This window comes from Panthera onca, chromosome D1, assembly GCF_046562875.1.
Source record: "Panthera onca isolate mPanOnc1 chromosome D1, mPanOnc1 haplotype 2, whole genome shotgun sequence".
In the NCBI taxonomy this organism is placed as follows: Eukaryota; Metazoa; Chordata; class Mammalia; order Carnivora; family Felidae; genus Panthera; species Panthera onca.
The window spans coordinates 61041778-61056801 of NC_138348.1; the positions used below are offsets into that span (position 1 = coordinate 61041778).

At 39.6% G+C, this 15024-nt stretch overlaps 1 protein-coding gene across 1 annotated transcript in view; it reads right to left on the bottom strand.

Annotated features, from left to right (window-relative positions):
* Positions 1-15024, bottom strand: part of INTS4 (integrator complex subunit 4) — a 116756-nt gene that overhangs the window by 86997 nt on the left and 14735 nt on the right. The window contains exons 3-4 of the mRNA XM_060605529.2: positions 7389-7506; positions 1286-1392 (exon numbers count right to left, since the gene is read on the bottom strand). Of these exons, the coding sequence (XP_060461512.1) occupies positions 1286-1392; positions 7389-7506 (225 nt within the window). The remainder of the gene's footprint in view (positions 1-1285; positions 1393-7388; positions 7507-15024) is intronic.

The window sequence follows — 15024 nt, forward strand, 5'->3', positions numbered from 1 at the left end:
TACAAGGTTTAGAAGCTGCTATTATGTACAAAAGGCAGCTAATTAAAAGTTGCAAATTGGGGCGCCTGGGTGGCTCAGTCGGTTGGGCGACTGACTTCAGCTTGGGTCATGATCTCACAGTTCATGGGTTTGAGCCCCGCATCAGGCTCTGTGCTGACAGCTCAGAGCCTGGAGCCTGCTCCCGATTCTGTGTCTCCCTCTCTCTGCACCTCCCCTGCTCATGCTCTGTCTCTCTCTCTCAAAAAATAAATGTTAATAAAAAAAATTTTTTTTTAAAGTTGCAAATTAAATCAAATTGTACAACATACATACATTTTTTCTGTAGTTAGAAAAAAACCTAGGAGCGCCTGGGCGGCTCAGTCGGTTAAGCATCTCATTGTTGGTTTAATCTCAGGTCATGATCTCACGGTTCATGGGTTCAAGCCCCAGCTCTGTGCAAGCCTGCTTGGGATATTCTCTCTCTCTCTCTCTCTCTCTCTCTCTCTCTAAATATAAACATTAAAACAACAAAAAAAAAAAAAACTAAAAAAATCTTCCCAAACATGTGTTTCTTTGTAGTTGGTCTGTTTATTGAGGCAATAAAGCATAATAAAAAGAACACAGGTTTTAGAATCAGAGAAACTAGAGTTTATACCCTGATTCTGCAACTTCCTAGCTGTGAAAGCTTAGGCAAGTTAAACTCCCTAAACCTCAATTTCCACCTGTGTAAAACAAGGATAACAGTAGTTACCTAAAGGACTATGAGAAACACATGAGAAGCCAGATACTAAAGTACCATAATAAGCACAGCGCATATATTAAGCATAGCACACATAGCAGCTACTGTAATTTTCATCTCTTTTGGAGGGATGAGGAAGTTCATTTCATAGCAAGTTACTCAGCTTTAACCTAATCCAACATCAAGAAACAAAAAAAGAGGCAGGTCAGAAAACCATTAAGAGTCCTTGGCAGGGGCGCCTGGGTGGCTCAGTCACTTGAGCATTCGACTTCAGCTCAGGTCATGATCTCATGGTTCGTGAGTTTGAGCCCCACTAGGTTCTGTGCTGACAGCTCAGAGTCTGGAGCCTGCTTTGGATTCTGCATCTCCCTCTCTCTGCCCCTCCCTGCTCATGCTCTCTCTCTCAAAAATAAACAAACATTAAAAAAAAAAAAAAAAAGTCTTCGGCAGTTCTCAGTTACAGATTTAGGATGGAGCTAAGCAGATCTTACAGCTCATACTACCTCTTCAGGCAGTGCAAACTATTCAAGAAAGATACAACCCTGTATCTAACCATCATGTTCTTACCTTGCAGGCTACATCAACTAATCGCATCTGGATAGCTTGATTCTCTGGGAGTTTAGTGCCAATCGCAAGCAAAGTGTCCAACAGTTGAGCTAGGACTTGATGAGACTCTAGAAAGGAAGATGGAAAGTTGGGTTGCACAATTTCAAAAGGTGATCGCTACAGAAACTAAATTTACTTACGTAAAGAATGTAAATTCTTGTTAGCTAGGTTCCTCTCTTTGATTCTTGATTCCCCTCAACCAAAAGTTAAGTTCCTAAAGGGATCATGTCTAAAACTTTGAATCCTCTACAGAACTAATTCAAGGGGTTTTCACGCCTTCAAGATAAAGTCCAAATTCCTTAGCAGGGCAAACACATATACATACCAGTGCCTCCATGAGGTCTAGCTCTGCCTGCCTTTCTAGCCTCATCTCTTTGAAGTCTCCTACAGCATCCTTTTATCCAATTACTTATGATTTCATGTCCCCCTATCTTTGCTCAGGCCAACTTCCCTAGAATGCCTCCACTGACACCCAATGCCATTCTCAACCCCAATCCCCAGGAAACATCTACTAATCTTGAAGTGTCACCTGCTACACAGACCTTTCCCTTCTTTCACAATGAGAATTGACTATTTCGTCTTTTGTGCTTCCACTGCACCCTGTACATCAGCTCCAACACTTTACTATATTTATTTTCATATCAGACTAAATTGAGAATGAAAGATCCCTGAGGGCAATGACTGTGTCTCATTCACTTTTGCATTCTCTGAATCTAGTACAAGTCATTACATGCTCAATGAATGTTTAATAAGTGGGCAAAGACCCAAATTCAAATAAATCATCATCAATCAGCCAGATTCTCCTCGTCTACATTCTCCTTTTTGTTCCAAAATATGTTTCTTTTAATGCTGGCTGTACACAAGAATTTTAGGTGGCATTCAAATAATCATTTTACATTAATATCTATGTATATATTTTAATGTACATAATAAAAATTGCAGTTACTATCTACTGATGTCACATGACACTAATTTCCTTTTACCATTATTAAGAATCTCTTTAACTAAAAAAAAGTTACCCACTTAAGAAAAATATTAAGTAAACCATAGTATAAATGTGAAACAAATATGTAAAAATGGTGTACATGACATATAAAATGACTGCAGATTAGAAAACACTGGCAGGGTACCTGGCTGGCTCAGTTGGTAGAGCACACAACTCTTCATGTCTGGGTTGTGACTTCAAGCCCCATGTTGGGTGCAGAGATTATTTAAAAATAAAATCTTGAAGAAAAGAAAACAAAACACAGCACAGCACAACACTGAGGGGAACACCTGGGTGGCTCAGTCGGTTATTAAGCATCTGACTCTTAATTTTGGCTCAGGTCATGATCTCACACTTGTGAGATCCAGTCTCGCTTCAGCTCTGCACTAGGTGTAGAGCCTGTTTAAGATTCTCTCTCTCCCTCTGCCCCCCTCCCCCACTTTCAGTCTCTCAAAAGAAAGAAAGAAAGAAAGAAAGAAAGAAAGAAAGAAAGAAAGAGAAAACAAGAAAACACTACTGAGGAGGATATCACTATAAAGGAAGTAAATTCTAGCCACAACACCCTAAAAAGATTTAGGAATTGGGAGATTTAAAGCAATAACCACAAAAAAGCAAACAAAAATGGGAATAAGGCAGGGATTTATCTGAGGTCTCTTTAAGAAGCAGTTGGACCTCTGCCTTCCTCCTTATCCTAAATGGGAAGTTTATTCCATACAAAAATTGGACCAGAAAGGATAGCAAATGAGGACTGGGGAGAAGACACAGTGAAGAAGAGGAGATTAAGAGATAGTAACATACTCCTCTCCCCCTCCCTAGACCCCTTCAGCAGCCTTGGCTCCAAAATCATGGTAGCCAGGCATTTCTCTGCCTTCCTAGAAGGAGATACATGAACTCCAAAATGGAAAAACGAATGGGCCCCACAAAGAAACACAAAAGACACTAATATTTTAAAGCCCTCCAGCGGTGCCTGGGTGGTTCAGTTGTTTAAGCATCCAACTCTTGGTTTCAGCTTAGGTCATGATCTCACGGTTCATGAGTTCAAGCCCTGCATCATGCTCGGTGCAAACACTGTGGAGCCTGCCTGGGATTCTCTCTCTCTCCCTCTCTCTCTTCCTCTCCCCTGCTGGTTCTCTCTCTCCCTCTCCCTCTCCCCCCCCCCCAAAATAAATAAACTTTAAAAAATAATAATAAATAAAAGTCCTTCAAAGAGGACTCCAAAGAGGGTCATCCTAGAACAGAGGCTACCAATTGACAAGTCCTGTCCCTTCACACAGAACTACCAATCAGTTTTTCAGTGCCTGGTCTTAAATGTAAATGCAAAACCAAAGATCATCAAGAAGTCTCCAATATTAAAGAGGCCACAAAGAGAAAAGAAGGTACTTAGAGAAGATAGATGTGAAGAAATCTCCAATACTACCCCACCACCCTTTATTTGTACAAAATGAGTCTATATAACATCCATAAAAAGTTACCTAAGCCTTTTTAAGCTTAACTCTTGCTTCTGATAAATCATAAATCTAATCTAAATCTTAAACCCTAGTCTCTCTTGAGTTCCAGACCTACATTACAACTGCAGGTTGGATGAACATCTCCACATAGATAATAAATAAATCTTCAACATCTGTGCCCTAAACAATCTAGTTCATCAAACCAAATTCCTCAGAGCCACCAAATTATCTTCCTAAAACTAGACTTGATTATCTCATGCACTTGCCCAAAAAAAACATTATATACATGGTTCCCAGTGCCTATGAAAGTGACATTCTACATCTTCAGCATTCAAGACTACCTACCCTCTGGCTTCTAAACATTTTACCAGTTTTTCATCCTAAAGCCCCTCACTCCCTGCTTCTCTCTCATGAAACAATTTAGGTCTGCAAATATCTCACGTTTTCCCATTTCTCTACCTTTTAACATCATGTTCTTTCCTCTTGGTACTACTCTTCCCCATTCCTGCCTTTCCAAACATGCCTCTTCACTAAGCCTTTCTAGATCCCACCAGTCAGCACTCACCTCACCCTCTCTTCTGCTCCCACACTATTCTGATTATACCTCCTCTACAGCAAGCTTTGTGTTTTTATTGCTGGTGTGGTGTGTACTCGAGAAGCAGAGATACCTAACACCCACAAAGTGCCTAGTCCAGTGCTTGCCAAGGAGTTGCAGAGCTCATACAGACGGATTGAAATGAAAGGCTTCTGGTCCAGAGGGTGGCCCACACTCTTGGATTTAAAAGTGCACACTAGACTGATAAAGACTCTTACTTAATTCTAGTCTGTGCCTTATTCTAAGCCACAAGCACAGGATGACTTTAGCAGTCACTTTATCTCCCTGGAGTTCATGTTCCTCAGCAATGAAATAAAAGGCTTGAACCAGATGATCTTTATGGTCCCTTCCATTCTATCTTCTACTGTCAATCTAGGTAGGCCAGGAACTGGAAAGCAGGAGGAGCCCTAGATCACATCTCTCAGAGACAATTAAATAAGAAACATTAGAATATTTCACAAAAAGTAAAACAACTATTTCCACGTATACCACATAATTTTTTTTTTTTTATGTTTGTTTATTTTTGAAAGAGCGTGAGCGGGGGAGGGGCAAGGGAGAGGGAGACAGAACCTGAAGCAGGCTCCAGGCTCTCAGGTGTCAGCCCAAAACCTGATGTGGGGCTCAAACCCACAAACCGTGAGACCATGACCTGAGCCGAAGCTGGATGCTTAACCAACTGAGCTATGCAGGCACCCTTGAGTCTCTCTCTTTTTTTTTTTTTTTTTAATTTATGAAATTTATTGTCAAATTGGTTTCCATACAACACCCAGTGCTCATCCCAAAAGGTGCCCTCCTCAATACCCATCACCCACCCTCCCCTCCCTCCCACCCCCCATCAACCCTCAGTTTGTTCTCAGTTTTTAAGAGTCTCTTATGCTTTGAGTCTCTTTCTAAAGACAGAATGAGGTTTGCATCCAAATCAACCCTCTCTTATAATGTTTCTATTTTAGAGGTAAAGTGTTTCAGTTAAACCATGGTCTACAAGAAAGAGCACTGCACTTAAGTTCTCAGTTCTGCAACTCTTAGCTAAACGAACTCACTTCAACTCACTTTATCTCTCTGGGACTTCAGTTTCTATCATCTGCAAAGTGAAGGAATGAAACAAGATCTCTATAAGGCCATTTATAGCTCAAAAAGTATTTGGCTCTATGAAATCCCCAACCTTAAAGTGTGAAATTCTTAGAGGTATATAACTAGATTCTGTAAGAACTTTCCATGGAAAAAAAAGAATACTTTTGTACCGAGGCAATGTAATTGTTTTGGTGCTTTTAAAAAAATGGATTTTTTTTCACCACTATCTACAAGAGCAAAAAATTAGAAACATGCTACTGTACCTGTTGGTATTTAATGTATTATCAACACCTTAAATATTATGAAGGTGATACAGAAACATGGAAAAAATTGTATGTAATGTTGAGTATAATAAAACACAAAATAGTATGTTCACTGTAAGTACAATCATATAAAATGTATTCAAATAAAAATACATAAAACGTTTTACACAAGTAGCAGTATTTTTGAAATTTTTACTTTATTGTCATTATATCAGCATTTCGTTAACATACACTCCCATCTGAAAAAAAAAAACAATTTTTTTAAGGTATATTCTTTGTTTTCTGTGAATTAAAAGTCTTGGGTCAAAATTCAATACAAGTAAAATTTTAGTAATGAAGTTTTTTTTGTTTTGTTTTGTTTATGTTTATTTTTTGAGAGAAAGAGAGAGAGCTGGGGCGGGGGTGGGGGGCGGGACACAGGATCCAAAGGAGGCTCCAGGCTCTGAGCTGTCAGCACAGAGCCCAACAAGAACCATGAACTCACGAACCATTAGATCATGACCTGAGCTGAAGACGGCACTTAACTGACTGAGCCACCCAGGCACCCCAGTATGAAGTTGTTGCTAACATAATTTTAAACATTCTCAACTTCAGCCAATGGGCCACATATGTTAAGACATTTGTTATCATTAAACATTGTACAATAAATGAATCTGGATGGTGTCTGAATTCATTGGCCTTTTATTATTCTCATAACCTCTCACATTTATAAACTAAATGCTACCCAATATTTAAAATCATATTTATTTAAATATGTATACCCAAAACTCAACGCTATTCTTTAAAACTACAATCAATTCAAACGAAACTGTAACATTTTCAGAAAACAACAACAAAGGGTTCCTTTTTATTTAATTTTAAAATATTAAGGCAAGTAAGGCAATAACTCTATTAACAGAATCTTGTGCACAAATAAAACTAGATAAATAATCAAAAAAAATTTTTAAGGTGGAATATTTTTCCATTTCACCTAAATGCTGACAATAATGTTTAGTGGGCATCCAGGAGAAGCAAACATGAAGCAGTAACATGTGAGACCTAGATGTCACTCTTCTAGGAACTAAATTATGAGAGACCACACAACCAGGACAGCACCTCTCATGGTTTGAATTAGTGCAAACAGTCAACAGAACATCACACACATATAAAACATCAGTCTACCACATACAATGTAACCTTGAACAAGTCAGTGAACTTCTCTGAGCTTCAGTTTCCCTACCTAAAATATAGGGACAATAACATCTATCTTCCATCATATGTAACCTACCTTAAGTATTGTGGCACTTGGTAAAAGTCAATAAATGATAGCTATTAAGAGACAAAACTGTATTTTATCTCTATATATGTAAATATATACATATATGTTTTATTGAATTATCCTCAAATTCCTTTTCTTTTTTTAACTTTTTTTTTTTTTTTTTTTTTTTTAGTTTATTTTTGAGAGAGATAGAGCAGGGGAGAGGTAGAGAGAGAGGAAGAGAGAGGATCCCAAGCAGGCTCTGTGACAGAGCCCAACACAGGGCTTGAGCCCACAAACTGTGAGATCATGATCCAAGCTGAAACTGAGAATCGGGACGCTCAACTGACTGACTGAGCCACCAAGGAGCCCAAATTCCTTTTCAATAACAGCTCATTCTAAATTCTACACAAATAGAACTAAAGATTTCTGCTCTGATTATATAGGTTTTAAATGGCAACTTACTTTCATTCTGCAGGATGTTAATGGCATCATCCATAATGCAGTCTGGTGAAAATCCTGCAGTCTTTGATAATAAACCCAACAATGATGCAATTTTCAATCTCACAGATGGATCATTCTCCTGGAACAAAAGAAGCTGTTGTTAACCTTGACACTCTAGCTAACCAACAAACAGGAACAAACTAGTATCTCAAGAGAGATTCAATGATCCAAGTATTCTAAAGATTTTATTTCTGAAAAATTAACTTTATAATCTTCAGGTGAGAGAGCTTTTCTCAAATCAGTAATGTTACATCTAAATACTGCAAAGTGAGCGGGGATTTTTTATGCCTTCCTGGTATCATTACCTTCCCACCAGAAACATGCTGTTAGGACTAAAAGCGTCCCTCCTCCACTGTGCAGCTACATCAGACAGAGTGCGGCCACATGCACCACCACCACCAGCACTGGGCTCGCACACTGTCGCCAGTACCACTGCTCTCAGAGGCCCTGAAAACTGGGTGCTGCAGCCACTGCTGCTACCATCAGAATCTCTCACCCTACCTGCTCTTTTGAACCGCCAGATCCTGATCAGAAGTCTGAGGCAGGTCAATCTAATTGTCTGGGTCTAGGGCTTGTGCCTGGGCCCCAGGTGCAAGGGAGCCTAAGAAATGACTAGTCTGGCCCTTTGGCCCTTTTAGCCATGACACTGGGAGGTGGTCTCTAATCTGCACCAGGATTCCTACAGTGAAGGATTTCCCCCAAAGTCAAAAAGGAACATGTCCTTTTGTTCATTACGTAGCACAGTATGTGGCACTACATACACACACACACACACACATATAAATGTGAAATGGGAAAAAAAAAAGTACCTCACCAACGGTAAAATTAGATCAGCGTGTATTTCTACACCAAAGACAAAATCACTTAAATGTATGCTCAAAAGATGAAGTGCCTTCTAGATATGACCAACTCCCCACCTCCCATCTACATTCTAAGAAGTGACAAAGCACAAGGAGGCCTGAAGTGGGAGAAGAAGCAACAGATATGGAGTCAGAGGATCTAGAATACTGGCATGCCACTTACCATGGATACAACCTTGGGAAAGTCATTTTCTTGGGAACTTAACCATGGGGAAGAGAAAGGGCTTTGAAATTAGCCAGACCTAAGTCTGAAGCCTGGACTATGTCTTGACATAAGCTCTGTGTCTTGAACAGGCTAACTAACCTCTCTAAGGCTTGCCTGTGAAATATGGCTAACAGCAACCTCAGAGGGCACTGAGAGGAAAATGACTAGCACAGGAATGGTACATAGGAGGCAGTCAGGTATTAGTGCCCTTCTCCCTTCCTCTCCCTAACCATCAATCCTCCATGTGGAGAGTAATAAAACCTGAACTGAACCACTATGAATATGGTATTCACAGGGGTACCATAAAGAGCAAATAAAAACACATGAAAGTTAAGGATGCACTAAGTCTAGAATATGGGAAATTCCACAGGGTGCATACCCTGGTTTTTAAACCAAAAATGGCATTGGTAATGAAAAAGGGTAGAGGATGAAAATACTACAGATTTTAATTTTTTGGATTTTTTTTAAATTAAAAACTTTTATTTTAAGAGAGAGAGACGGTGAGAGGGCATGGGGGGGAGGGAGGGGGAAAGAGGAAGAGAGGAAGAGACAGAGAGAGAATGAGAATGAACCTTAAGCAGGCTCCATGCTCAGCACGGAGCCCAACGCAGGCTTGATCCCACACCCCTGGAGGATCATGACCTGAGCTGAAATCAAGAATCGGACACTCAACGGACTGAGCCACCCAGAGGCCCCAATGCAATGTGTGAATTTTGCTTCAAACAAACCAACTGTACAAAGTCTTAAAACAATCAGTGAAAACAACATGAACTAGGTATATGTTGCTATTAAGGATTACTGTGTGATTTTTTTAAGTTCTAAAAGAAGTCCTTATATGTTAAACATATATAATTAAGTATTTACAGGTGAAATGATACGCTGCTTGGGATTTGCCCTACCTCAAAAAAGTTGGGGTAGGGGAGCCTGGGTGGCTCAGTCGGTTAAGCGTCCGACTTCGGCTCAGGTCATGATCTCACGGTTTGTGAGTTCGAGCCCTGCCATCAGGCTCTGTGCTCACAGCTTGGAGCCTGGAGCCTGCTTTGGATTCTGTGTCTCCCTCTCTCTCTGCTCCTCCCCTGCTTGCACTCTGTCTCTGTCTCTCTCTCTCAAAAATAAACATTAAAAAAAAAAAAGTTGGGGTAAATGCATCAAAACAAGAATGGCAAATATTGATAATTATTGAAGCTGGATGAAAATGTCTTGAAGGCTCATATTATTTTCTCTCCTTTTGTGTGTATTTGTGGAGTTACCAAACAAAATTTAACTTCTTGGAAAAATCACACCAAAGTACTGTATTCTATCTAAAATGCTAATTAATTTATTTATTCAACATACATACAGTGAGTGCCTGTTTTGTGCCAAGCATCATTCTAGCTACTGGGGACACAATGCTGAATAAAGCAGAAGCAATTCCTACTCTCACAGATCTTATATTCAAATGGGTAAGACTAGCAAAAGAAAATGTATCATTTCATGTGGTAAACATTCTGAAGAAAAATAAAGTGGGCAAAAGGCTAAAGAGTAAAGTGGGGAGGATATTACAAATAGGATGGTGACGAAAGTCCATTCTGAGGATACAACTTTTGAGAGGACACTTAATTGAGTCAGACAGAGCCATAGGAAAATTTAGGGAAGAAGCATTCCAGGCAGAAGAAAGTTACAAACCCAGAATATAGGAAATTATAAAATGCCTTATATAAAACTCTAGAAAAATGTATATGAAACTGTTAGCAGTGATTCTCTCCAGAGTAATCTCTGGAGAGTACATTTCATTTATTAACTGATTTACAGAGGGAAATCTCATTCTTTTATACACTTCCACAGTGCTTGAATTTGTTACAATAAATATTGCCAATGTAATTTTTAAAAAGAGTGTAAATTTTTAAATCTATATAAATATATGCAACCCTTCAAAAGCTCGCAGTCTTCTACAAAAAAGAAGTCTGAGCTGCTTAGCCTGCCACAAAGGTCCCCCCCACGACTGGCCACTATGGCAGCTCCCACACTTCCCTACCAGTGATCCCATGCCACTTCAAGCTTCTGTACTTCCACTTAGATTGTTCTTCTACCTCGTATGCTTTCCCTTTCTCCCATACCCACTCACTCCTGCCCTGGAGGTGTATTTACTCCAGGAAGTTATCTCTGATCCCTGAACTGGACGTGGATGCCCTTCCTCTTGGACAACCCCAGGACCTTGGTGCAACCCGTTATCATGCCCTTCACTACAGTGCGCTGTACTTGTGACCACGTCTTCCCTCAACTGGCCTGTGAGCCACTGAAGTGACTAGAAGAATGCGAAGAAAGCCCTATGTACATTCTGATAAAAATAAAAGGAAGAGTACAAGAAAAGGAAGAGCCAAATGTTCTCCTTAATTCACTCAGTAAAGAATTCATCCACTCTCTGCTCACCACGGATTCCCTGCACACTAGAAGCCACCCCGTACGAGTCCATGGGGATAAACTGCCCTTGTGGAAAAGTTTAATGGGCAAGGTAGACATTTATCAAGTAATGTCCACTTAATAATTACAAAGTGGCAAAGTAAAAAGACAGAGTTCTCTGAAAGCATATGACATATCAGACACGACTTTAAAATAACTCTACATATTATGGTCAAAGAGATCCTGATCTATTTTGAGGCAGTGGGAAAAGAATGAACCAATGCTCTGAGTCATGAAAGAATACCACAACTTCCAGAACTAGGAAAAAAAAAAAAAAGGGCAATGTGGCTAAAATGTACACAGACATGAGATTAGGCTAAAGAGACAAACAGGTACCACATCTTTTTTGAGAATTATGGCAAGTATCTCTGATAGCGCCTACCAGGCAGCAGGAATTCAACACACATTTGTTCACTGTTGAATAAAGAAGTGGATAATCTGTGTCCAAAGAGCAAGAAAAATCCTTCAATGAACTATAAACAGGAGAATGACATTAACAGATCTGAATATTTGAAATACCAATCCAGCCTCAATTCCTTGGATTGGAAGGGGCAAAAGTAGACAGAGGGACAAATTAAGGGTATATTACAAGTCCAGCCAAATTAAGGGTATATTACAAGTCCAGCCAAAGACATTAGCAAGACTCCCACTTCTGTTAAGGGCAAGGTTAGAGAATTCAGACCAATCTTTCTGCTGAGGAAAACTATAAAGTACTATGGATGTCGAAAAAAAGTGTGTGTGTACATACATATATATGTATGCACGTATACATATGTAAACGTGGGTATGTATACACATGTGTGTATTTGAAAGTATTAGAAAACTAAAAGATACATGAAAAATTAAAGAAGAATCATGCAGGGAAGGAACCCAGGCAGGTTCACCTAGAGTGTGGCGCTGCTTTTTCTTCAGGCTTCTGCCAACCAGGGAAATGAGGGAATGGAGAAATGAGTGGCAAAGTAATCAGTGCTTCCGACAGCCAGGTGAGGCCAGGGTGCAATGGCCAGAGCGTAAGGCTAAGGGTAGGAGGGTGAAAAGGGGCAGCCTAATAAACCCCATCACTTTGGATTAGGACCCCAAAAGGCTGCAACAGCATAAGTAAGAGTGAAATAAACACAAAGACTTTGGGAGGGACTGCAGCTCAGCTTTGAATCATTTTCATTCCTAAAAGGAAAAAGTTTTCTTGGATTTCTAGATAGAAACAAATACTCTCTGGATTAAAATAAGTCATCCTGGGACCCCAGTGGCTTAGCTGGTTGAGTGTCCGATTCTTGATTTCAGCTCAAGTCATGATCCCAGGGTCGGGGGATCAAGCCACACATGAGGCTCCAGTGGGATTCTCTCTCTCTCTCCCTCTGCCCCTCTCCCTCACTCTCCCTAAAATAAAAATTTTTAATTAAAATAAGTCATCCTAAGTCTTAAATTATTTTTACAAACAATTTTGGAAATACACTGCCTAATAAGAAATAAAGCATGCTAGCAGATCAGATAACATGAAGAGAAATGATAAGACATAGCCACAGGGATCCATTTACTGGAGTTATCAGCCACAGATTTTAAAATAATTCTGCTCAGGGGCTCCTGGGTGGCTCAGTAGGTTGAGAGTCTGACTCTTCATTTCAGCACAGGTTATGAGATTGAGTCCCACATCAGGGCATGAAGCCTGCTTGGGATTCTTTCTCTCCCTCTCCTTCTGCCCCTGCCTCCCTCCGTCCCTCTATCTCTCTCAAAGCTAACTACATAAATAAAATAATTCTGCTTACGAGAACAATCAACAAAACTAAAAGGTGGTTTATGGAATGGGAAAAGATGACATACCTGATAAAGGGTTAGTATCTAAAATCTATAAGGAACCTATCAAACTCAACACCCAAAAAAACAAATAAGCCAGTTAAGAAATGAGCAGAAGACACAAACAGACATTTTTCCAAAGATATCCAGATGGCTAACAGACACATGAAAAGATGCTCAAAATCACTCATCATCAGGGAAATACAAATCAAAACCACAATGAGATACCACCTCACACCTGTCAGAATGGCTAACATCAACAACTCAGGCAACAACAGATGTTGGCGAGGATGCAGAGAAATGGGAACCCTTTTGCACTGTTGGTGGGAATGCAAACTGGCGCGGCCACTCTGGAAAACAGTATGGAGGTTCCTCAAAAAGTTAAAAATAGAACTACCCTACGATCCAGCAACTGCACTACTAGGTATTTACCCAAAGGATACAAAAATACAGATTCGAAGGGGTACATACACTCATGTTTACAGCAGCATTATCAACAACAGCCAAACTGCGGAAAGAGCCCAAATGTCCACTGACTGATAAATGGATAAAGAAGATGTGGTATATATACACAATGGAATATTTCTCAGCCATCAGAAAGAATGAAATCTTGCCATTTGCAACAATATGGATGGAGCTAGGTGTATTATGCTGATTGAAATAAGTCAGAGAAAAACAAATACCATATGATTTCACTCATATGTGAAATTTAAGAAATAAAACAGATGAACATATGGGAGGGGGAAAAAAAGAATGAGAAACAAACTATAAGAGACTCTTAATGACAGAAAACAAACTAAGAGTTGATGGAGGAAGGTCCGTGGGGGATAAGCCAGGTGGGTGATGGATATTAAGGAGGGCACTTGTTAGGATGAGTGCTGGGTGTTGTATGTAAATGATGAACCACTGAATTCTACTCCTGAAACCAATATTGCACTGTATGTTAACTAACTAGAATTTAAATAAAAATTTGAAAAAAAATTCTGCTTATTTTGTTAAAAACATAATTTTATTTTGATAAAAACGTTATAAGAACAAAATTGAGAATTTCACCAGAGAACTAGAATTTTAAAAAGAAAGGAAATTATACATTACCTATCAAAATAACACCAGCATTCTTCACAGAGCTAGAACAATCCTAAAATTTGTACAGAACCAGAAAAGACGCTGAATAGCCAAAGCAATCTTGAAAAAGAAAACCGAAACCGGAGGCCATCACACTCCCGGACTTCAAGACCTATTACAAAGCTGTAATCATCAAGACAGTATGGTACTGGCACAAAAACAGACGCTCAGATCAATGGAACAGAATAGAAAACCCAGAAATGGACCCCAAAACATATGGCCAACAATCTTTAACAAAGCAGAAAAGAATATTCAATGGAATAAAGACAGTCTCTTCAGCAAAAGGTGCTGGGAAAACTGGACAGCAACATGCAGAAAAATGAACCTGGACCACTTTCTTACACCATACACAGAAATAAACTCAAAATGGATGAAAGACCTAAATGTAAGACAGGAAGCCATCAAAATCCTTGAGGAGAAAGCAGGCAAAAACCTCTCTGACCTTGACTGCAGCAACTTCTTACTCAACACATCTCCAGAGGCAAGGGAAACAAAACCAAAAATGAACTACTGGGACCTCCTCAAAATAAAAAGCTCCTGCACAGTGAAGGAAACAATCAGCAAAACTAAAAGGCAACCGACAGAATGGGAGAAGATATTCACAAATGACATATCAGATAAAGTGTTAGTATCCAAAATCTATAAAGCACTTATCAAACTCAACACCCAAAAAACAAAGAATCCAGTGAAGAAATGGGCAAAAGACATGAACTGACACTTTTCTAAAGAAGACATCCAGATGGCCAACAGACACATGAAAAAATGCTCAACATCACTCATCATCAGGGAAATACAAATCAAAACTACAATGAGATACCACCTCACACCTGTCAGAATGACTAACATCAACAACTTGGACAATGACAGATGTTGGCGAGGATGTGGAGAAAGAGGATCTCTCTTGCACTGCTGGTGGGAAATGCAAACTGTTGGGGCCACTCTGGAAAACAGTATGGAGGTTCCTCAAAAAGTTAAAAATAGAACTACCCTATAATCCAGCAATTGCACTACTAGGTATTTATCCAAGGAATACAGGTGTGCTGTTTTGAAGGGGCACATGCACCCCAATGTTTATAGCAGCACTATCAACAATAGCCAAAAAGTATGGAAAGAGCCCAAATGTCCATCGATGGATGAATGGATAAAGAAGATGTGGTATATATATACAATCGAGTAT